At 40.3% G+C, this 26,068-nt stretch overlaps 2 protein-coding genes across 2 annotated transcripts; both read left to right on the forward strand.

Annotated features, from left to right (window-relative positions):
* Nucleotides 1-2,203, forward strand: helt (helt bHLH transcription factor). The gene is made up of 4 exons (XM_020100344.2): nucleotides 1-272; nucleotides 839-943; nucleotides 1,105-1,201; nucleotides 1,485-2,203. The coding sequence occupies exons 1-4, from the start codon at nucleotides 102-104 to the stop codon at nucleotides 1,958-1,960; spliced, it is 849 nt and encodes a 282-aa protein (XP_019955903.2). The 5' UTR covers nucleotides 1-101; the 3' UTR covers nucleotides 1,961-2,203.
* A 21,312-nt stretch (nucleotides 2,204-23,515) lies between these two features.
* Nucleotides 23,516-25,840, forward strand: slc25a4 (solute carrier family 25 member 4). Its single transcript, XM_020100279.2, has 4 exons — nucleotides 23,516-23,758; nucleotides 24,435-24,921; nucleotides 25,022-25,162; nucleotides 25,268-25,840. Exons 1-4 carry the CDS (start codon nucleotides 23,648-23,650, stop codon nucleotides 25,423-25,425), a joined length of 897 nt encoding a protein of 298 aa, XP_019955838.1. The 5' UTR covers nucleotides 23,516-23,647; the 3' UTR covers nucleotides 25,426-25,840.
* Nucleotides 25,841-26,068: the final 228 nt, after the last annotated feature.

Below are 26,068 nucleotides of genomic sequence, written 5' to 3' on the forward strand. Positions count from 1 at the left end.
TGCTAGCCCATGGCTTTAGATTTTTACTATTTCTTTAACTGATCCTAAATGCACACATTTACCCAAAAGCATGGCTCTAATCCCATGGAATAATTTACACCATGAATGCAGGAGTCCCTTGGATGATCCCTTTAAAAGGGCCAGTTTTCGGCTCACACCTCAGTCCGCTTCATCTCTCACCAGAGCAACACACCTCTCCATCATCCAGCCAAACTCATTTCAACACTTTTGACAGAAATTCGTCGATGGCATCGAAGATGAAAGACAGGAAGGTATGCGCTCCTTGTGCGCTCTGCATTTTGAGGACTGAAATATCTTGGCAACATGACACTTTTAACACTTTTGAGTTGCAATTTGGAATTTTTTACTTGATTATTTTCAAGAAATATTGTCAAACTGCTATTTGGAGTAATTTTTACACCAGTGGAACTGAAATCCACTGTGCACCAGCTGGTGGCACGCGCTACAAGATGATTAGGCGCGTTTCTGATGTAAAGAAGGCTATCGGACATTTACGCAATAGTTGGTGACAATAATTGAGTTAATTATGTTAGAAACACCTGCTATGTGTTAAATATGCTGCAAGGTATGTGTGCTGTGTCCAGTGGGAGCTCAGATTCAAACAAACTCTCTAGAGCGCAGATGTCCGCTGCGCGCTCTGGAGCAACAAAGCGCGCACTGCGCGCAAAAGCTGCCTGGAGTTAGTGTACAGTCCTCAGCAACACGTTCTTCGTAATTCATCTGACTTCCGCGTGTTTCTAATTGATAATATGTCTTTAAGTTGAGATTGACTACAGTGATTCCATGTGCTCATGTTGTATCTCCCTGTGTTTTGCAGCGAACTCCCATCTCTCACAAAGTCATCGAGAAACGAAGACGGGACCGAATTAACCGCTGCCTGAACGAACTAGGAAAAACAGTACCGATGGCAATGGCAAAACAGGTATTGTGATAATATGATATTTGTACATCTGATTTATCATTTACACAATATTGATGCATTTTGACAATTGGTCGATGAATCCTTACAGCAATTCTACTGATGGTTGATATTTACGCTCGTTCATTTTATAACGTTGGATTATTTCTTTACTGTTTTGTCAGAGCTCTGGAAAACTGGAGAAAGCTGAGATCTTAGAAATGACAGTTCAGTATCTGCGAGCGCTGCACTCAGCGGATTTTCCCCGTGGGAGAGAAAAAGGTCAGTAAACTTTTACGCGGCTCTTTTACTTTACGCATCAAACCACCAACATTCTGTCAGCAGAATAAAATTAGTTTCTTTATCCTGGGTAAACACAAATCTGGGGTTACTTGTCTATTTGTGTAATTTTTAATTATACTTATCGCTGAGTGAATTTTTAGTGAGAATTTCTAGAAGTCGACATTTCGTCCAGTTTTACGCACCGGAATCAGAAAGTGAAAGACTTGACTTTGAAATTGTTATCGACAGGGTTGTAATCGTTGTTTACTTTGTTTAACTCCAGGTGAACTTCTCGCTGAGTTTGCGAACTACTTCCACTACGGATACCACGAGTGTATGAAGAACCTGGTGCACTACCTGACCACAGAGGACAGAGCTGAAACCAAAGACATCAAGTACGCACGGATCCTCGCCTTCTTACAGTCCAAGTCCCGTGTGGTCACCGAGCCCGTGTTCGGCTCGGTCGGCTCGATGCCAGAACCGTCTGACTACCTCGGCCAGCTGCACTCTTCCCCGGAGCACCAAAGCCACAGTCCGTCTGACTCCGTGTACCAGCAGAGTCCACCGGGACACTTCTCCTGGCACAGCTCGGCGCGCAGCCCGGGCATCACGTACCCAACAGTACCGCTCTCTGCGCACACGCAGCAGCACGGTGGATACTTGTCACCGGTGCAGGGACTCGATCACCACTATTTTAACTTTATCGGTCACACGCACGCAAATACGTTTAGTTTGCACAGTGCGCAACACGCCATGTAAATACGGCTGCTATGCTTTGTTGCTATTTCTATTTATATAACTGTGAATGAAGGAAACTGTTTATGTACATGTTGTAAATAAATATTTCTGACTAAAATTCATCCTATTTTGTCTCTACTTACATATTTCCAGATGATCTCTCGTTGAGATCATCGACGGTAGATACAACGCTGATGTCTTCCAGAAAGAATCCTGCTTGAAAAAAAAAGTTTAGAGAAGAGAGAAAACATTTCCAAGTGCTCGAATTTTTCATTTTCAGTAAATGATGACTAATTTTATAGAAATATACACAAAATCAGCTATTGAGGAGATTATAGTCATCATAGTCCTTTATCGTATTATATAAATGAAAGAACAGTTGTGTTATAGCTTATGCTTGTTTGGATTGACTTTACGATAAGAAATAAAATAATTTGGACAACTGGGCTCAAACTTTATCTAAATCCCAAAAGGTTCAGTTTTTGTGGCGTACTATACTGACAATTTTATAAAGCTCAAACAATATTGTCTTTAGTCTGGCCCACAGACCTGTTTGAGGACTGATCTGGTGATTTAATGGGTGACACAGCAGGTTCCACGTGGGGAAGACATGAGCTTGATTCCCACTGGGCCACCCGCTCCCACCTTAAACAAACTTAACACACTTAACAAAACCATTGATTCATCCAACACTCCCCCTTCCTTAAAATGTACATCTGATGCTTCATTCTAAAACCTGACATTTTAGTTTATGATGGAGCTAAATAGTTGGATTAATATGTCCACACAGGCAATACAGGATAGTGTGATACTGAACGAATCAAAGTAAATGTTTTGGATATGGAGTTGAATTTCCAGGATCTTTGAGAGCCACAGAATAATTGTGGCCGCCTCGGAACTTTAGCCAAGTTTGACTATTTCCATATATTAAGGGAAATTAGGCTTTTCATTTGGATTACGAGGGGATGTTCTGCATGGAGGAGAGGCACCTGGTTAAAATTTGGCATTAACTGACGAGTAAAAGTTTGATTTTTCTTCACACAAACAGAGAACCTGAGGAGCAACAATACATTTCCATGAATTATTACAAGAAAACCTAATAAACCTGCTCTTGAGCCTGTGAAACAGTTTTCCCCACATATTGAGAGCAGTTAGAGGCTCTTTGCGTCCCACAGAATGAGGAATTAATCTGATCAAAAGAGAACTGTTCTTGGCAAGCTGGTGTTTGCTATTTGTGACCACATGCATCTCAATAAATGCATCACACTGCTTCCAGACCCCTTCTGTCTTTCTTTAAGTAAGTTGTATAGAGTTGGATTGTGAAAAAAGAGGTAAAAAAGTGAAAAGGGGCAAACTCCTTGTTGTTCCCTTTTCCCCCTTAAAACCAAGGAGCCCTATTGTGGTGGATCTGAAAGGGGAACAATCTCTGCCTCCTTGTGCTTCATCCTTGAGTGATTGCGAAGAAAAATAATCAACACCATGAAATCAAAGTTTCTCTCTTGACAGCAGTGCAAGAAAATACTGAGAAGCAAATAAGCAAAGCTAAAATCATTGCACATGTCTCTCTCTTGCAGGCTCCTGTACCTGAACATGACACTAAAAGACATAATTGTAAGGTGTGGTAGGTGTCCTCATACTTACAACTACGGGCAGATATAGGAAGGACGCAAGAATCATTTCCGGATGGATGGGTAGATAACGGATGCATGGATAAGCCCACATTAATCGCCTGGATGGTTGGATAAACCCACATTAACCAGCCGCGGAGCAAAAAGGACGAGCAACAAGAGAGGACAAATGAAAGAAATGAAAAACAGTGGGCATGCAGATGGAAGAAGTGACAATACGATAAAAGAGAAAAGGCTTTGGAGAAACACTTGGATCCCTACAGCCCCAATATTGGTTTAAATCCTGACTCTGAACAGGAGAAAAAAGACTCATGTGCAGCCAGATGAGAAAGATTTAGCCACAGCACATCACATGAATAATAATAAATTGAGCAGGGATAAAAAAACAACAAAAAAAACTCCACAGCATTTATTGTCATGTAAACTGAGCCGCTGTGGTGAAGCTCCCGTTGGAGAATGTTTATCTTTCACATTAATATCACATGCTGAACATGAACAATCTGCTCTTTTGAGAAATTATTCATCACTTGAACGTCAAAGAAAAACACCACCCCGCTTTTACTTTGATGAGGATGAATGAATGAAGAAAAGTTTATAAAGAGAAAAGCATCTTCCTCATCCTGTGGAAACAGGAACAATGCTGGGAATCAGATGAATTTTTCATCCATGAGAAATAGTTTGATATAGAATGTTATTAGTAAACCAAAAGCACAGTAAATCGGTTTATTGAACTCTTTAAGACATAATTCTGCTGCTACAAGCACAATAACTATTTTACACACGTCTTCATTCGCGTGCGGCAGCCTTCCTTATTCTATATCTTTGTTATTTGAAGCACATAGATTTCGTATTAGAAACAGTTCAGCACTCTCAGTGCAATAACTGTACTAAACTATTTATCTTTATATTGTTTTAAGAAAACATGGTTTTAAGGATTACATTGTAGCAAAGCAGAGACTTTTTTGCACAGAGAAAGGACTAATCTCATCCTATTCATATGTCCTGTAATGTATCGTGTTGTATGATGAATCTGATAAAGACTGTGAAAGTTTTATAATAAAGTTTTTCTATCGTCGATGGACATATTTAACATTTTTTAAGTTTATAAAGAATCTGCAACAAAACAATCTGAGAGGGAAAAACTGCTTCTAACTCCACAATGTAGCAAAACCTGTATTGCTACTTATCTGAATATCCAATATCTGAATCTTCTCATCTAGCTCTCTGCAAGACCGTAAACAGGCATATGTCCCAAAATGTTGAACTATTCCTTTAAGGGGTTACAAGTCAAAAAATACTGGAGACCAGCTTCTGGATCCAAAGAGAGACGCAAGTGTTGGTCCGATCTCTGCACCTGCACAAACACTAAAGGCTGTCAGTTAAGCCTCTGGCTGAACAACCGCAAATCTTCTTTCCTTTACCATAGTGTGTGTTTGTGTTGCCCTCTGTGTGTGTGTGTGTGTGTGTGTGTGTGTGTGTGTGTGTGTGTGTGTGTGTGTGTGTGTGTGTGTGTGTGTGAAGAAGGGTTACTGTCGTGCTTTGGGAGCGAAGCCAAAGACGATACACAAGCTGTGAGAAACTCAACAGTCAGTCAGTCTGCTGGTGGCTAATCAAAGTGCTCCAGTGGCATCAGATCTCGGCCGGATCACCTCAGGATGGTTGTCTGATCTGCAGCATGAAAAGATAGAGAGTGGGGGGGAGGGGAGTGTGGATGGGAGGGCTGAGACAGAGGGAGAGACAGAAACAGTGTGAGGGTGCTAAGAAAAGGGGAGGGGAGGAAAAAAAATAGGGATGAAGATCATTCCCACAACAGATAGCACTATCTCACAGGGGTTTAAAGGGCCCCCTCTCTGTACACCCCCCATCTCCTCCCCTCTCCTCCTCCCCCACCCCCCCCTCTTCCCCTCACCAATAATGCCAAAACTTGGCAGCCAACCCAGCGCATGAGCAACAGTTTCCCATCAGAGCGAGGCAGCCGCCCTACTGCCTTGGCACCGGCGACGTCTGAAGAATGACGGGCACTGTAAGAGAGGATCGAGAGCGAGACATGAATGAAGTCTGTGAGGTTGAGATGAAGAAAAAAAAACCCAACAACAGATATCAACGGCTTTTGATTGTCTGGGAGTGATTCTGGTGAGCAGACGTGTTAAAAGTGTAAAATAGTGATAATATTCGACAGTAAATTAAATAGAGGTTTGTAATAAATAAAACGTATCAATATTTTTTAGCAGATTTTTTGTATTTGTTCATCCGAGGTGAGAGAAAATGACTCTGAACATATCTGCTGTAAAATCTGACATTTGCTGTAGGAGGCCTCTCCATAGTCGTCTGTGCCCCCTGCCAAGGGATGAGGGGCTTCACCTTTTTACACTTGGCACAACCCTCCATGTGCTCACCAGCAATGCCATCAGATTATGCAAATCCATGGAGATGTCCTATTCAACACTACCTCCATTTAGAACTGAGATATTTGAGCCAAAAATGAATAGAGTGATAAAGGAGGTAGTGTTTTAAAGGAGGCAGAGCAGCTAAGGGTCAAAGACATCTCCGATATAAATAAAAACATGATGAATACTGTACAAAACATCCCACTGTGGACCACCCTTTCAGTCACGCCCTCACTTTTCTTGCTCTTTGTCTTTTTCCGCTGTTTTGTAAAGTTTTTCTCGTGTAGAGGGCGACCGCTACCAAAGACAATCAGAGAAATATGGAGGCCGAGAGCGGCATGGGAACGGCCCAACAAGCGTGCAACAACACACTATAGAGGAGAGCCGTGAGTTAAAGAAACAAAAACAACAAACAAAAAGAACAAACTTGGACCAAAGTCTTTGTTATTCATGAGAAAAAGGAGAGCAAGCTTGTTAACTTGCACAATTAAGGCGTCATTTGCCAAGAAAAAGTGGCGTTCTTTGTTTTTGTGGGGACAAAAGGTTGAGAACGTGTGTTCTAGATCGGCGCCGTGAGTTTCACGAGGGTGGGTTCGGCAACAACAAGGGACACTTTTGTCACGAGCACAGACAGTGTGACATCAGAAAGTGCTCGAGATAAATCAGGTGATTTTGCATGGTAGTTAGACAAAGAGCGCCATACATTCCAGTTCCTGTGTGTTTATAAAGGGCGTATGAGTAAAAGAGGAGGCAAATATAACAACAGCATGTGAGTAATTTCACAAGACGTCTCCAATAGAGAGGCATAATTTATGTTTTAATGGCTTTTTGTTCAAGACTAATGGCATTAAGTTTGACAACATCAATAAATTAGGGATATTTGAAAGAATATATTAAATCAAAGAACACGTTAATAAAGACATTTGCATATTTCTCCACTCTAGTAGAATAATTAAGAGATGTTATGCAGTTTCTTAATTTTTCTGGCAATATTTAGCTTTTATTGAGACGTCAAGTTTGATATCTTTACTAAACTTTGATCTATTTTTTAATTCAGTAAAATTTTAATTAAGTTTCCAACTTTAAGAAGATGCACATCAGTGAAATTTTCTATGAGTCTATCAAAATCAAAAGAAGTTGTACAAGTCAGGGAGGTGTGTCAGATTGTTCTTTATGAGTCATGTGAATAAATTCATTAATTCAAGAGAATATGATTTATATGAGATATTAAATATCCATTAATACAAAACATTATTTTACTACTTACAACCAAATGATTTAGTCTAATGTTCAGTTTAAACTGTATACTATAATGTTTTCTTATAAACTTACATAATTAATTTAATAAATGTTCCATTGATCCAAAAAAATGTCCTTTTTCTATGAGAAGGTTATAGAAATGTCTCCCTCTAAACTTCTGATTTCAAAGATTTTACCAGAGAAATGGTTGATGGCTCATCTCTGGATTAAACTAAGACACACTGGAATGTAAGAGGTTGCTGTTAAATATTTACATGAACGTTTTTTATACTGTGAACACCACAAACAAACTTTCATTGTCTCAGGACAGAAGCAGATTAAGTTTAAGTTTTACTTCACTTGAGTATTTCCACCATAAACACTGATATGAAATAATGTTTTTACTTCAACTTGACAGCTATATTTACTAGTTATTTTATTTTCCTAATGATAACAATTTAAGGTTAGGATTTCTCTGTATTATCACAGATTAAACAATCAAACCATTGATTATATGATCAAACCTGGTTGCAAAGTAATCAAAATAAATTCAGCCTCAGTGAGCTAATCCATCTATAATAATAATAATACACTAATAAAGAAATGTTTCATTCTGTTTGAAGTAAAAAACTTCTAATTCATGTTTTTGGCTTTTCAGAATGAGAAAATTCGCTTGTTTCTCTTCTGTTGATAAAAACAGTTTCTCCTTCTGGTGCACTGCGTACATGAGCAAGATTATATTATATTATTTTTTCTTTACTAGAAGCAGAGCTGTTTTGTGTATTTGAAAATGTTGACAGTTCATCTAGCCTGTTTACTTGTAACCTGCTCTCACGTTTTATTTCCCTGCTCCGCTGCAATGTCGTCCTTTCAGCTCCGATCACTCTCGTGCTTTTGAGGCTGCGTTCACGTGTGAAGGTTCCTTTAAGAACGACTTAACTTTGGAAATCAGGGATGGTTTATTCCTGCCAGAAATCTTTCTCTAACATAACGCTTCAGTGAGGTGGAGAACATGAAAACTGACATCATGAATCAGGAGAATGCAACATGAAGCTGCTTGGGAATGTGAAATGCTGTGTGTGTGTGATGTGGTCAGACGGTCACAGCTGAGGCACCTGACAAACTTCACGCCCTGGTCGAATCTTTGCGGGGCCAAAAAGAAAGGGTAAATAAAACCCAGAGGTCCTAATGTGCTCCCTGTGCGCTTGGCTGGACTCATGAGGGGCGAGCATGGTATGTTCGGCCTTTTGTCCGGTGAGCTGACGGTCGCTCCTCTGTATTTAGCTGTGTCCTGGGGGCCAGCGTAGGGCCAGTGAGGTGGGGCCCAGGGGGCTCCACAGGTCACCCTCTGAGGTCACGATCTGAGTAACCAATCCAGAGAAAGAAATAAAGCAGAAATGAGATTCACAGCCAGTGAGGGTTGAAGACTTCATCTTAAGTGACCGCGTGCGGCCAAACTGAATGAGATCCGGCCAATACATTTTCTCGTGTGAATGTGGATAGTGTGACTGAATGCTTTTTATTTTAACCCAATGAGCTTTTTGGGGAGAGGCAGCTTTTGTACAAAAGAGGATGAAGCAGAAGCAAAGAAAGGAATTCACACATTCAGAAAGGACACACACACACACACACACACACACACACACACACACACACACACACACACACAATTAAAGCAACATTCAAAGACAAAAACAATATTGTAAACTGTGTTTCCTTTAGTTTTACAACAGTCAGATTGGACGTACGGTTGTGGTCATCGTGGCGGTGGGTGAAGTGGTCAGACCCTCACTGACCTCACTGTGACCTTCACAGCAGGACACCCATGTCCGACACCACGAACATGAGGCAACACAACACCGTCTGTGGAAACAACAGCCACATAAGGAAATCTGTGTGAAATAAAACATGTCATTGATCCAGAGAGACAGGCTGAGCTGGACTGATGCATGTTCACACAGTGTGGTGGTTTCATTCACTTTTTTTAAACAAAGTTGATTCAATTACAACACAGCAATGACATATTTGACCAAATCCTTAGGAGGTGTATAGAAGCACTAACCAGCAGTTTCTCACAGAGAGAGTTATAAAGGGAGAGAACAGGAGAACATGCAACATGTCTCCAGCTTGAGTCCAACTGGGGACATTTTTTTAAACCGTCAGGCCACCAGGGTGCAGTCACGACTCCTGACTTTGTTAGTGACAAGAAAGAAACGTCCGTCACCCTGACCCACACACACACACAGTTAGTTTAATCCCAGTTTGCAGCATGTGGACCTCAGTGACTTGTTGTATGCCCAGTGCAGACACAGTCTCAGTGTGGTTAAAACAAGTTAAACAAGGTGGTTTTAACTTTACACCTTCTTTAAACTTTAGTGATGACTGAACATCAAACATTACGAATATTGACCTGTTGCTATTCTACAACTGAAAGAACATAAAATAATTAAAATACATTAACTGAATCCAAAGTGTTAGTGTTGTGTGGATATAGTTTGTTCACACCCCAAATTAAATTATAAATTAAACTGATTTAAATACATACAACTAATTTTATGTTTACTGTTTTCCTAACTTACACCAAAAAAAGCAAAATTTAGTCAGAGATAATGTTAAAACTTCACCATGATGCTACAGAACCATTACAAAAGTTAATATCAGTTTACCCTCTATTATACTATTTTACACACAGCAACCGAGTTGTTCATACCTCTACGTACTACTGCACACGTTACACTGACGGATCTAGAGGGACTGTGAAGATATAACAAAGGTAAATTAAGTAATTGAAACATTTTTTTCAGTATTGAAAAGTATTGAAGGTTCATTGAGGAAAATTGAATGTCAGAATATTGAACTGTTGAAGAGAGTTCCAGATAAAACTAGAATGGCTCTCAGTAGAGCACATACCTCCACCAAGACAAAACAGTTCCCTTAGATTCAATCAAGCGGCATCAAATTACACACAGGCAAAATAACAGTCCTCTAAATATGACTCATTTTTATTCATAAAATATTGAAAATCATATTGAAATGTTAAAGAAAGTGACAAAAAAAATCCTGGATCCACCCCAAAATGTAATAGGTTATTCCCTGACCCATAAAACAATGGGCCTCCAAGTTTCATGGTAATCCCTTTATCAAATTTTGCGTAATCTGGTTTACATACAAACAAGCAGGGGTGAAAATATAACCTCCTTGGTTATGTGATTCAGATTATTTTTTCAAATTGTTCCTTAAAATTGTTTCTTTGAGTTAATCTGACTTTATAACAGCTGCCTCTCACACACACACACACACACACACACACACACACACACACACACACACACACACACACACACACACACACACACACACACACACACACACACACAGACAAAGGAATGTTTTTATGCACAGCATTAACGCCCATTAGGAAAACAAACAGGGGTTTGCGAGTGTATCATTCAGAGTATCTGCTGCTGCACTCGGAGTTGGCAGCTCTCCCTGCCAACATGCCAACACTGGGGGGTGACTCTCAGGCTCCATCTATTCACAGCAGTGACTAAACTGATTCTCTGAGCAGAGAGATTAAATGTGACCTTGTGTTTTGGAATCAGACATCAATCTATACAAAGTGATTCTTCAATCCAACTTTATATTGTCAAGAATAAATGTGTACTCATTATATCACTACACTCTTTTTTGTAAAGACACTGCACCACGTCTGAGTAAACAGACTTACTTTTGTAAAGGAATTTGGCAAGGATAGTTTATTTTCATAAATGTACATTATTTTTCGTTTTAATGTTTGGTTTCTTTAGCTTTTCAGCCGAAAATCATCAATTCAAATTCAAATAATGAGAGAAGTGCATAAATGCATTTGAAACTTCATGTCCAGAGAGGTCACAGACACATTATTCTCTGCTCAAATCCAGCAGCAGAGAGAGAGAGAGAGAGAGAAATGGGAGGATTAAAATCAGCCAGAGAACAAGCCAGCGTTTGTGGGGAGAAGACACCCACAGATAACGTTCTGAATGGCCGCTTACGCTTCCCCTTTTCTCTCACCATCATAAGGTAGGAGAGGGGAGGAAAAAAAGGGACTAACAAGATGCACATTTTACATTGAAAACTGTTATTGTTCCCCTTCCTAATCTGGCCCACCATCTGAGAGGAGGGCTGCGCTAAAGAGCAAGGGGCTTTAACAGGAGGACTAGAGCCAACTCAGGGATATGGGAGGAGAGGAGAGAGAGAGAGAGAGGGGTTGGGGGGGAGAGGAAGGGGGTTGGTCTTTGGCTTTAAGGAGGGGATCAGTTGGGAAGTGTAGAATGGATGTTTCTTTTTCTCTATGGGGGGAACTTTGTATTTGACTGTTGTTTGTATCTGTCTTTCAGTGGCCTGATCCCCGTGGGCCTGGACAGGGAGATGCCTCTATATGTGTTTGCATGTGTGGATGTGTGGATGTGTGTGTGTGTGTGTGTGTGTGCGTGTGTGTGTGTGTGTGTGTGTGTGTGTGTGTGTGTGAGGCAGAGAGAGAGAAAGAGAGAGAGAGAGAGAAACTGATGGTGGGATCTACCCCTCTTCTTTCCTACAGCTGCAGCTCAGCGGATTAGCCGTCATCCACAAGGCAACATTACACAAGTAGCCTTTGAACAAAAGTCATGGATACTATTAATGATATGGTAATCCGTAATGGAGCTACCTCCCAGTAGTGATTATACTGACATGGGAAGAATGTCCAAGAGTCCTGGACGCAACTACCCAAACAACACTGTGGCTATTGTTGGCAGGCCCGCACCTACATCCACTGGCATCAGCCGACCAACAATCCCTTCCTGCTACACACACACACACACACAAACTGCCCCCTGCTTTTTTGACACCCTTCCCTCCACCCCGATCACCCTATGAATAAAAATGAAAACCCAAAAATGGATGGAGAGAAAGAGAGGGAGGGAAGGGGTGGGAGCGGAGGGAAGAAAAACAAAGTGTCTTGGCCTGGATCAGCCGGGGATTTCTCCCTATGTGGTTCCCACACACTGACTCCAGCTCCGCTCTCTCTACCCGGGTCCATCCTTTCTCCTCATAGTCAGGGAAGACCACACAAACACTAAATGATTGCATGATTTAATCTGGGATGGTGGTGGAGAAGATGAGCATTGAGTCAGTCCTCCTCATTTTATTCTTGGGGTGGTACAAGCCACTATAGTGGGTGTGGTGGAGGTGGTGGCGGCAGTGGTCGGTGTGGGGGGGGGGGTCTGTTTGCCTGGGTAAATGTTCTCCACTGGACAGGCTGGCTCACAGCAGGGGTGTTTAACCCTCAAAACTTGTCTCTTTTAAAATACAATTACCAATTTCTGTGTTCACTCCTGCCACTAATCCACTCAGAGCTCAGACTGTGCAGGATGTCACAAGAGCGTGCAATGTGATAACAAATGTTCACATTAATTAAAGTGCACGACTTACAGAGTCGTATGAAGAAATTCACACAATGACTAGAATGGCATTCAGGACACATACCTTTTTTCATCAAGATCCATGAAATATTTCCTGGGAAAAAGTTTTAAAACGTCCTATCTTGCAACGCTAAATAAATAAAAAATCCTGAATCCAACCTCTGATCTGGACTGGCACAAAAATTTGATGGGTTCTTCCCCGACCCAAACCACATCCTTCCACCATGATCTGTGGAAATCTCTGACTCACAAAGAAACACACATCAAAACCAACCAAGAAACATAACATCCTTAATTACCTAAAATTCATGGGTCTCTTTGTTAAACCAGAAAATACCTTTAAAATTATGATGATGATGTATCGTACAATCAGACTAAAATATTATTTCTCGTCAGGGTCTTAGAGACATCAGCTGTTTTCTAGTCAAATTATTTATCAACCTGTCCATTTGTTGTCCAGTTGTCTTTAATATTAACAATAAAGGATGAGCAGTGCCCTCAGGGTACTAATCCAACATAGAGCTCATTAAGTAAATGTATAGTTCGTATGGGAATGTTTGATCAGCGTAAGTACTAAGACTGGTTAAAAGGTAAATACAGTGTATAAGTAGATATAAATATATTGTTTTAAGGTCTTGACCTTTAAATGTAAAGTGCCTTGAGATAATGTAAATTATGAATTGGCGCTATATAAATAAAATTGAAATTGAATTGAATTGAATAAATGTTGAAACCAGACAATGAATGATTGTTGCTAAAAGAGTAATCCAGTCAGTCGTTGAAGTTGGGGTCAAGACACAGAGTAAAAGAGGGAGAAGCTGGAATATTTTGATTCAACATTTTAAAGAACCAGGCCCACGTAGAGTGCTAATAGCTCACTGATAAACAAGTGAAATGTGGTGCAGATGTTAGCAGTTTGCAGAATTAGTCTATGTATCTGATCTCACACCTGCACTGTACATGCAACATGGTGAAAGAATGAAAAAAATGTTCTGTATTTATACAATACTTTTCTAGTCTTGAACATTCAAACTGCTTTACAGTCCAGGTTTTTTTTTTGCCATTCACCGATTCACAAACACATTCATACAGTGAATCTATGGGCAGCCCTTTTTTTCTATGAGGGGCAATCTTCTGTTCAGTATCTTTCCCAAGGACACTTCAGCAAGCAGGTAAGTAATAATGGGATCAAACCACCGACCGCTCTTTCCCCTCTGCCACAGTCGCCCCATAAGAAGAGGCCAGTTAGCCTTTGCGTATCCTTCTTTTTAGTCAAGATGCAAAAAATCTTTGATAAAGATCCAAAAATTAAAGAAGTACACTACAAAATCAATATGATTTTCTATTTCCCCCTCCTTCCAGCCTGGTTAAATGTTTGATTCTTTCATTGTGTGAACATTTGTCATCTTTAAACCTAAGAAAAGATAACTCCTGACTCACTGACCTACACATGTGTGCACAAAAGGTTTCCCTTTAACATGATCGAGACTCTGCTCACATCGACTGAACCTGAGACAGAGAAAAAACAGGACTTTTAAATCAGTAAAAAGACAGAAGACGTTTGGTCGCAAACAAGTGGCAGACATGACAAAGCAACATGTAAGGGCCGTCCACTCAGACAAACTTGAGTTTTAATTTTAATAAATGATCAACAGTTTTTCTCAGACTGATGTACTCTATAGTTTTGTCTTTGATTTATTTCATTTTAAAGATTTATTCTGAAAAACAAACTGACATGTTTAAGTCAATTGAAAAACTTATATTCATTAATAGCAGATCTGTATCAGTATTGAGGCAGATTTGAACCTCTTTACTGAATCTGTGTACGAAGCTTCATTCTTTCATTCTGTCACATTTTGGGGTGAAAAACGTTCCAAAGCTCTTCGTTTCAAGAGGGCCGGGTTAATTCATGCAAATTTACTAAACAACATTTAAAATGCCACTTATTCACCATTAGTTTGCCTCTGGCTCAGGCCTCTTTGTAACAACTGTCCTTGCTTGACTGATATGTCAAAGTTGAAGACACGGCGAAAGAGACGAGAAAGAAAATACCACACAGGCACTGACACCGGGATCAATCCGATTGGAATGATTTAGCATTTCTACGTTTTGAATAAAAATGAGAGCGCTAGACGGTGGAGCAGTTTGATTAGTGGGATCCCTAAGTCCCCCGAAGCCTTCACTGCCTTTTCTCTCCTCCCTCACTGCCAGAAGAAAAGTCCTCTTTCTCTCTTTTCACAGGTCCCTTGGTACCCCAGCTTTTTCCTCACTGTTGGTATTACAAAATCCCCATTGAAAACAACCCTTGTCACCTGTCAACTAAGCCAGGCTGGTTTGCTAGGTCTTTATCCCCAGCACATACACTCACACATACACAGAGGCTGACTCCCAGGCCCCACCCCACCCCCATTTATGCACATATCCCCCTACATTCATACACATACATAGACACAGACACAACTGCAAATCCCAACCGCACACACACACACACACACACACACACTCACGCCCACCCACTCACCCATGCTCACACACTAAAACCACATGTCTGAGAGCTGTTACTATAGCAGTTTAAAATTCATTACCCTGTTCGCTTTAACAAACGTCCACACTGGGATGGGCGGCCTTTCAGCTGCGCTTTTGCTCGCCGTGGCGAGGCCCGAGACTTCACGTGCACGGAGAAGGAGAGGGCTGTTGCATCGTGGGCCAAATGTGACGACCTGTTAGGAGAAACCAACACAAACAAAGAAAGTTGAAAAGTAAAAGTAAAAGATAAAAGCAAAATCTGAGGTGCACAATCTTTAGCATGAACAAATTGAACTTCCTAATGACACAACCCAAAAAGATGTTTGTTTTATAAGGCTTGTGGTTGTGGTTGGTGTTTGTTTATCTATTTGAAGCTACTTTTATTTTCCATATATGATGTTATTTAATCGTTTATAACATAATTATTTCCTTGTAATTTAATGGTGGTATTAATATAAACTCCATAAACTAACCCACCACCAATTTAACTTTTAGGAGAAGTGTATGAACAACAAATATATACTCTAAAATGCATTATAATCAAAATACAAGCAGATGTAAGAATGGGGTGATCGTCTCAATGACCTCATTCAACTTATTGGATTTTTATGGTATATCCCAATATTTATATCTATGCACATACTTTTACTGGATCTTTCATTGTGTTTTTTTTAACTGCAGCGTAATTGTGGTTATTTTCCTCTAATTTGAGTCACCTGCACTGTCTATTAGGAAAATGAGCTGGAATCTCACTTCCTGCTATCACCCAGGACTGTATATGTCTTGGCTTGTCACCCTGATGAAGGCCAGTGTGAATTTCTTTATTTTTTTTAGTCTTCATGCCATGTGTGCTTTAAATCACATTTAATAAAGTTTAATAAGACACTGTAAGGATTCATCATCAATCAAATATATCACGGCTGTCCTGCCATGTGGTAATTACATAAACAGTTTTTTTTTTTAAAGGGTACATTTTCAAACACTTTTTTTTCAGTGCAACATCATAGTTGATTAATTATCATTAATGCTTAATGTTTATAAGCAGTTTACAGATTATAGACTAAATCAATGGTTTAAAATTAAGGAATGTATCAAAATCAGTTAATTTGTGTATTGTAAAAACACAGATATTTGTGATTTAGCAGTAGATTTTTTTAAAGTTTATTGTTTCCAGTGATTTACTGATCTATCTGAATACATGTCTGCTGTCATTATCACATTTTCACTCAAATAAAAGTATCCCTGCTTCTTAAATCACCATTACAAATGGATAATGAACACCTCAGTTGTTACTGAGTGAAAGCTTGTGCAGAGCAGCTGTGCAAACCTGAGCTTAAGTGAGAGCCCCACAGACGGGTGTCGGGTGGTGGTGGTGGTGGTGGAGGGGCTGTTTAACTGATGGCCGTAAGGGTCAGAGCAGAGGGTGGTCATCCGGCCCGGTCACTTAGCCAAGGCCCAGCGTGCCCCGAGCAGCCGTCGCTCATTAACCCGCTGACAGCAGCTCCGGACACCGATGAGCGTCGCCTCACACAGAAGGGTCACAGGGTCAATCAGCCCTCTCTCCGGCCATCACATCAAGATGGACGCACAAGCAGTGACTTATCCCCCAATCAAAGGGTCAGTGATGCATTGTTGGTAGCACTGAAACACACACACACACACACACACACACAGTCTAATCAAAACAAATTGATTTATCAAGGTGTTAAGAGTTAAAAAAAACAAAAAACAAATCTAATTTAAAGGTTTTCAGAGACATAAGACGTATAAAGACGTAGAGACATATATGTGACTGAATCTTTGGGACATCAGTGTGAAGAATACAATAGAACACAAGTATGTAGCCCAACTAATATTTTTATATTTATTAATAGTGAAATGAATATATATATATAATCAAACATTGATCCAAACCATCCACAATTTAATTGTATTTATTAAGTGACTATAAAGTACCGAGTTGTAGCGAAAACAGTAAACAAAGAAGGAAACAATGATTCCAGTTAAGTTCATAAAAGACATAAATAATGCAAAGGCTTGTAGAAACACAGTCAAACAGACTTTAACTGTTTTTAAATGATTCCAAAGAGTCAACAAACCTTAGAGGTGTTGGTAAGACTTTCCAGAACTTAAGTCCTTCAGCCTTGAAAGCCTGTCGGAGCTGGGGATACGTAGCTGGACCCGAGTGAGTGGATGAGTACAGGTGGAGTGGATCAGTCAGATATGCAGGGGCGTAATGGGGCAGTGAGGACTTTAAAATGAATTCTGTATGTGACAGGGAGCCAATGAAGACGTATTTAATATTTAAGGGACATTAAGTGCTGTTTAAGTTATTAAGCTTCCTCAAATATGAGGCTACATGTTGTTTTTCATTGTGCAGGTAAACTGAATATCTTTGGGTTGGAGCCAAATGCAATATGAAGACATAACTTTTGTCTCTGAGACATTTAGACGTCATTTCTAAAATTGTATAATTTCTTTACAGACTTAATGGTTAATCATTTAATTTGCAGTGAAAATATTTTATCTCCTCTTTTACTTTTAGTATCCATGCAGTTTGTCTGCACTTGATGCCTCTGTCACATCCTTATTAAGGGAACTATATTTTCCAGTCCCCCCATCTATAATTGGGTGAAGACCCCACTCTTTACTCTTTGTCTCTGAATACAAGACAAACATAAAAGATGTTTCCTCCACTTGAAAGTCGTGCACAACCTCTCCACAACACAAAGACAATGAGAAAACCTATACATTTTAATAGTCCATACCACCACTATCGCACAAAAGAGCCGCTTGTTAAACTCTTGACCCACTGTGTGACGAAGTGTTCCTCATTAGAAACTCTAATTCCAGATGAGATTAATCCGCAGCTAAAACGACGACAACAATTTGGGACTAAGGGCCGTTATGAGGACTCAGAATCCGTCTTAAATGATCTCAGGGTTTGAAGAGGGTGTTGTCTCTGTGAGAAGACTGAAGAAAGGATTAATGAGGGAACCATCATCTTGAGGGTACTACAGGTAGATTACTCTTCTGAGTTGATATGGGTTTTCCTGCTTCTGGTGTGAAGAAAACAAAGTAGTAGAAGGGAAAAGGGGCTGAAACATCAGGGGTTTTGTTCTGACTACATAATCTGTTATGGGGGTTGTTGGAAAAATCCCATTTACGTCTGTGCACCTGGTGAGAATATATACACACACATGAAATAATAAGTGGTGGAAGTGAATGCTGTTTCACTATCTTCTTTGTAGAAAACCTAATCCTTCATCTGGATTGTGTATGTTGCATGAGGGCTGATCGATGTTTTTACCTGTATTTATAAAACTTGGTGTGTACAGGGACTTCTGAATAAAAGCTGCAGAAAGCTACAAAAAACCCACAAAGATGTTTGATAGAATGTTGATTATCAGCTTTTTTGGCTCAGTCCCTCTTCAGGTGGTTTAAGAAAAGATGAACTCCCTCTCAACTGACTGTTTAATTTGATAAACTAAGGGCAGATACAAACTAAACCAGTGAATAAATATTTGGACATTTCCTATTCTTCTCTTACGGCCTCCGTAAACCCTGAAAATGAACTGCGAGCAAAGTTTACTTTGTCTAATTTATCCAATTAAGGGAATTTAATCTAATCTAGTCTCCAAATCCCAGCGTCAGAGCCGGAGACACTTCTGAACCCTGGACACTCTGCAAATCTTTACCGTAAAAGCAACAGATGCCAAAGTCATTTTATTTTGCCCCTGTCATTTTGATTATTTGTTTATTTTTCAGTAAAATTACACAAAAACTACTTAACAGATTTCCACGGAATCTGGTGGAAGAAGGGGACGTGGGCCAAAACAGAATCCATTACATTTTGGCTGAGATCTGGACAAAGGAGCAGATGCAGTGATTTTCAATTTCTTTAAGATTGTGAGGCATGTTTGACATTTTCACTGATTTCCCACAGAATAAGTGAGTTTCATAAAACAATTTAAAGAGATCATATCTGTGAGTATGTGAAATTTGGTGCAGCTTGATTGAATGTAAGGGGACTTTTGATCTACTGAGTGCCATCCTAGTTAAATTAGTTTAAGAAAGATTTCATAAAGGAAAGATTTATCAATGGAAACAAATGTATTTTTGGCTCTGTAAGGTATATTATTATGTGATATGACGTTGAGACCAGTGGAACAAGTGTTTTTGAACCAGTGTCCCTCAGACATTATCGGTAATACACACTGAGCTTTCACATTAACATTGGTTTGACTCCAGCCTTAGACTTTTCCTCTCTCTCTCTTTACTCAGGCCAAGATCTGCTCACATATTCCCTCTCTCCCATTTTTAGATTTCACCCCACCTCTGGTTCCCATGAACTTCTATTTCTACTCTCTGCCTTGGCCCCAGTGTCTCTCACCCTCAACCCCCACTCCTGCCATGTCCATCCCTTCGTCCCCCCACTGACTGTGTGTCTCCAGGTCTTCCTGATTGGTCATGGGGATTTCTCCTCCTTCTCCGCAGCAGCGTGTGTGTGTGTGTGTGTTTATGTGTGCGTGTTTGTCCATCTTGGCTGCTCCGTGATGGGCACTGCCCTGACTGCGGGTGAGAAAAGTCAGCTGCATGACGCTGTCTCTGGTTTTTTAAACCCACACAGACACACATGTGCCTTTGACTCATATTGTCCTCAGCCAGTGTTAATGAAAACAGGCCAACAGCCAATAATGGCACCAAAGAGAAGAGAGAGAAACAGTTAAATAATCTCCTTCCCCCTGAGCCCTGGAGAGCTCATTCTGTCTGTCTGCTCAGGAGAACTCAGTGTGCATCCACAAGAGGATTGTACTATAGTGACTTTAAACAGGACACTCATGGGATCCAGCACTATGAAGGAATAAACAGCCAACATCATCTCTTAGGAAGGAGCTCAGATTGTCTTGATGCATATTGTGTGAAACGTTGTGATAAAGTGATAATGCTACTATTTATATCAGAATTAAATGGCTGGACTGGTATGGTCTTTATGTATGTGCTGTATTAAAACATCCTTAAGATTACTACATAACTTTAATTCCAGCCATATTCAAATTTTTCCTATAGTCATCAAAACCATCAAATATTCAGTATAAAGTATCGTCTGTGTAGCCAAAGTCTGATAAAGTGTATTCCTCTGTACAAATCTGTTATCACTGAGCCACAGTGTTGCACAGGGTGACATGTTACTTACATGTAAATTACAATGAATGTGGCCATGTTGGTTTATGTTGAGTAATGCTCACTTCTCTCTAGAGAAACAAATGTGTATTAATCTACAGTTGACAATAGAAAGTTCTCAGGAAATGAACTATTTATGACTGTTTAGGTAATATTTGATCAAATAGAAAGTGTGCAGCTGCTCTCACCTTTATAAGAAACTATATATTAAACTATATATATATATATATATACATATAAAGTTGTGATGTATCGATACAAAGTTAAATCTCAATATAATCTCAGTGTTTGAGCTCTATTATTCCTTTCATTCAATTCAAAGCTAAATATCTTCACAACAATGAATCTCACCAGTCTGAAACTGTTGGAGTCAGAATCAACCAGTGGCTTCATGCTGGTGAGTTTTGACCCTAATATCTGTAGTTTTAACCTTGTCTGACATTCATAATCTCCATTATCGTCCCGTCTGAGCTGCTCTGAGATAGACAAAAAAAAAGATGGTTTTCACAGTTGCTTCTTAACATATGAAATCAGTGACTGTATGCTTTGCTTAACGGCTTTGTGTATGCTTGTGTGCATGTTTATATGTGTGTGGCGGGGGGGTCTAACTGTCTAACACCTGCAGCTCTTCATACTCAAAATGCAAATCCAAGCCCACACCCCCTCCATGACCCCTCCCTCAACCTCCAAGATCTAAGGTTACTGAGCAACGACTTTCATAAATCTAGATCAGATTTAAATAACAGTACAAAAAGAGTTTCAACGGCACTAAACATGGAATCAAAGCTTTTTATGGAAATAATAAGCATAAGAAATTTTCTGATCCAGATAATTGATAACATATACTGCAAAATCAAATCTGATGGGTTTTACAAATAATGATAATAATAAAGTCTTATGGGAAATAATAGCTGCTTTGTACATGTACATAGCTTTTGTTATTGTCTTTTGTCCTTGTTCATCTCTGTTTGTTTGTTGTTCTTTTAAACTGTTGTACTAAGAGAACAAAGACAAAACATTCAGTCAAATTTCTCGTGTGTGTTCACATACCTGGCAATAAAAGTGATATTGATTCTGATTCTGAATATGATATAATAATACTCCATCACTCTACATCGTCAATAGCAACAAAATTGAGGTTAATCGAAAAATTACAGTAAATGGTAAATCCAGAGAATGAGTAGTCATCTATTATCTCATTGCAAAGAAACTGACATTATCCTTTCAAACTGAGAACCATCAGCTTTTATAATGGTATAAAATAGTAGGTAGTCCCTGGCAGCTCAGGACGGAGATGCTCTGTGAATTGGCAGCTAACAGTGAAGTCTCTGTGCTGTGAGACGGTAAAAGATGTGACTTTTTCTTGTCAGACAGCAGGTGCAGGAAACAAGCCTCTGCGTCAGAGCACCTGCTTCTCTGAAGGCAACAACATGAACAAGAAGCTGAATCCCCAACCAGCTCTGAGGTTGCAGCCCTGCAGCGGAGTCTGACCTCTGACCTGCTGCTGGGGAAGACTAAGGAGCCACTCTCTTTGGGGGGACGAGTAAAGTGGTGCATTATAGGCTGTTTTCTATTGTTGTTTGTGGAGTAAGCCAGGAGAAAAAAGCACCTGTTCACTGGTTTATAACATTTGCTCTGTGGGGACGTTGTGACGCTCTTGAACGTAAACCAGCTCTCTAGTGCCACCCACTGGTCAGCCCAGACAACACAGCTGCGTGGAGCCGACACAAGATTCAACTATCCCCATTATTATTTACCACTGTAAATAAGCAGGCGTGAAAATAAGAAGTAAAAACAAAATCAAACAGCATCAACTGTATAAAATATGTCTAAATCAGAGAAATACCCTGTAAATTTGATTTGATGCCTTCAAGCAATATTTTTTAGCAAGGAAGCAATAATGAGAACATCAGTCAATATAATAATTATGAATGTGGATTTTCCCTTCTTACTAGTTTAATAGTATCCTGTTCTTTTTTAATTTGGTCTATGGACCTATGCACGAAGTCAAAGTGCGCCACCAAGTGGTCATAAGGTGGTAGTTAGAGTCCAGAAGAGAGGACCGAGAGGATGAAACCTTAAAAACCTGAAACCTTATTTACATTTTTTTAAATTCTCTTTGAGATGGTGTTTAGTAGTTCACATTGAAAAAATTAAATCTATTGATTGAACTGCTTTATTTCAATGATATGACACTTAATGCCACTGTCTACAGTTGTACAGTTATAAGAATTAATTAGAAAATCGGTTATTCAGTGGAACCAAACAAGCCAGTGGGTTTACAGCTTCATAATCAGACAGTTTTTTCACGCCAGAATCTGATTTCCGGTGCGATACTTCACAACAAAATTAACTAGAATAATTTGGAATGTTCTCCGGTGTCACACTTACTTTGAAAGACAAACGCTCTCTTCCGTTCTTCCTCTTTCTAACCATCTGCTGACTTGACGAAGGTTTTCCACAGGTGCCAAAAATGAATGGGCAGAAAAAAAAGTCAGTGTGCTGAGAGGAAAAATTCAGCCTGAAATAAAGTAAATGACAATAAGTCACAGATAGAAGTGGATGATTAAATACTTTCTACCTGATTTCCTTTTAGAAAAACTCACATTCACTTACCTCGGACCCACAATCAAAAGGCGGCAGTCGATCTTGACTTAAAACATGTCTGTCAATTGAATGTAAATTTGCTTTATTTGTGATACATGATGTTGAAAATGTTAGTAGGAAGGAAATCTCTCTATGTGGGTCTGTGAGCTGTGAAATGTTTAAATGGGCTAAACTGTGTAGATTCATGATTCAAACCTTGTTGGATGCCTTTTTAAGATTCACTTCAACAAGTCCTTGTTTCATTTGAAGTATTTTGGAATCTCACTTGTCCTCACAAGTCTATGTCTGGTTTGTGGGTGACAAGGTTGCTCTCCAGCTGCAATGGGTTGGAGGCAAAATACATTATTACCATGATGAGAATTAGATTAAGTTAATAGATAAATACATTGAAATAAATTGTTACTTTAACCCTAACCCCATTTCACTGGTTGTGTCCTTTAAACGTCCCCAGCTTTAAAATGGCCATGGGCACGGATATGGCGCACCCCTTAACCTTCGACCTCGGATATTTATCCAACCTCGTTTATCCGTTTGACAGAATGCAAATCAATCACTCAAAATTCTCGCGATAAATGGCGCGGATATATTAAGGCAGATGGAGGAGCCTCGTCCACTTGAAGGGGCGTTGGGTTTCCTTGAGGACCTGGGTGAGGTTTGGAAAAGTCAAGGGTCTCAAGTTTGCATCAGAAACATCCAACCATGTCGGACGCGGTGGTCAGTTTCATGAAGGACTTTTTGGCCGGTGGTATCGCCGCTGCCATCTCCAAAACTGCTGTCGCTCCCATTGAGAGAGTCAAGTTGTTGCTGCAGGTAAAATAATTGATCCAACTGTTGCCCACAGCATGGCCACGTGTTGACTGCCTTGTGCGTAAAGCATGCGTAAATGTTGGATAACTGATAAACCTTACATCAAATTGTACAAATGGAATTTGTTTTAAAAGACACGAAGTATACTCGTGCGTGAATTAAGTTCATTTGGTCTGGTGCGTAATGTCAAGGGGCACGCGAGGGTTCTTGCGTCAATGTGGAGATGGTTTTACGCACCGGATTTTGCAACGTTGCTGCTATGACGTGGATGATGACAAGTCCTCGATATGTGATTCAATAAAATAACGATAGTAATAAATTATGTTATATTAAGTTAATTGTTGCTCCACTTTCACAGATGACCGCAGTAATATTCAGAGAAAGTGAATTGCTAAATTTAACTTGGAGTATGAAATCCAATACAGAGCAGAATCTCAAGTGACAGGAGAAGAGCCTGGAGGCCGCTGCCAACACTACAGCATGATGCCTGAACGGAAAATATGAAAAAATGTAATGTGGAAACTATTTTATCAACAGTGAAATAAAAAAAATTGCATATATTATATTGTTATTGGATATAAGGCGTAACAAAGTTCATTTGCACAACATTTAACGATAGAATATTTATTTCACTGATACTTTTTTAAAATAAATAATATTTTACTGTCTCTGGTTGTAGGTCCAGCATGCCAGCAGACAGATCACCGCAGATATGCAGTACAAAGGCATCATTGACTGCGTGGTCAGGATCCCAAAGGAGCAGGGCTTCATTTCCTTCTGGAGAGGCAACCTGGCCAACGTGATCCGTTACTTCCCAACCCAAGCCCTCAACTTCGCCTTCAAGGACAAGTACAAGAAGATCTTCCTCGGTGGAGTGGATCAAAAAACACAGTTCTGGCGCTACTTCGCTGGTAACTTGGCGTCCGGTGGCGCAGCTGGTGCGACTTCGCTCTGCTTCGTCTACCCTCTGGACTTCGCCAGAACAAGACTCGCCGCCGACATCGGAAAGGGTGCAGCAGAGAGAGAGTTCACCGGTCTCGGCAACTGCATCTCCAAAATCTACAAGACCGATGGCCTCAAGGGTCTTTACCTTGGCTTTAACGTGTCAGTTCAGGGCATCATCATCTACAGAGCAGCCTACTTCGGATGCTTCGACACAGCCAAAGGTGTGCACATCTGTCCGACCTGAACTTTAACAAGTTTCCAACATTTGTGTATGTGTGTTTTCTAGTAATGAGCGAGTGTCTTGACTCTTACCTCTTGCAGGCATGCTGCCAGATCCCAAGAACACTCACATCATCGTCAGCTGGATGATTGCCCAGACTGTCACCGCTGCAGCGGGTCTCATCTCATACCCCTTCGACACCGTCAGACGTCGCATGATGATGCAGTCTGGACGCAAAGGAGGTGAGCGCCAGTACTGTCCATAACCGATTAATTCTGTCTGTTTGGCGCCTTTTACGCACACATCCATTACAAGCAGCATCACTGACTCTGTCTCCATTTCCACAGCTGACATCATGTACACGGGCACAATCGACTGCTGGAAGAAGATCATTAAGGAGGAGGGATCAAAGGCCTTCTTCAAGGGTGCCTGGTCCAACGTGATCAGAGGCATGGGTGGTGCCTTCGTGCTGGTGTTGTATGACGAGATCAAGAAGTACACATAATAAACTTTCTCATCTCCCAGCCCCGAAGGAAACCATCTCTTTGTTTGAGTCTTAAATCATGTGAACGGGTGATAACAGCTTGTGGTGAATTACAATGTGGGCATGTGTTCCTCTGCAGAAGTCCAATGAGGAAAGGTGCACATGGCCTGGGTTTAACATGCCTCCCTCATAATCTGTACATATCCTATCTACGACGTGCCAAAGGGCACAAACTTTCAGTGTGACAAAGTCAAGCCGGTGGATGAGTGGAGATGTGATGATGCACAGGATAACTGTAACCACCCGCCATATGCTCCTCATGTTAGTCAGTTTGTGAAGCAGTTGCTGAGGCCATGTAATATTGTGTTGTGACCACTCTGACCCATGTATCCCACCTCATACACTATTTTATTAAGAATAAAAATGTATTAGTCAATGGTCCATTCTTTTTCCAAAGAACGTTCTGTTGTCACGCCAACATGTCATCTGCTGTTAAATAGATTTGTTTCACAGCAAACATTTTGACTTATCACAGTAAGAAAAACAGTTAACATTACTGATGGCTCTGTTCTATTCAGGAGTCCCAGTAAGTTATGTCACCATTAAAATTAGTGAGCAGGTACAATAACAGGACCCTGAAACGGAGGCTGCTGAATTCATCCAT

Source organism: Paralichthys olivaceus, chromosome 8, assembly GCF_024713975.1.
Source record: "Paralichthys olivaceus isolate ysfri-2021 chromosome 8, ASM2471397v2, whole genome shotgun sequence".
Classification (NCBI taxonomy): Eukaryota; Metazoa; Chordata; class Actinopteri; order Pleuronectiformes; family Paralichthyidae; genus Paralichthys; species Paralichthys olivaceus.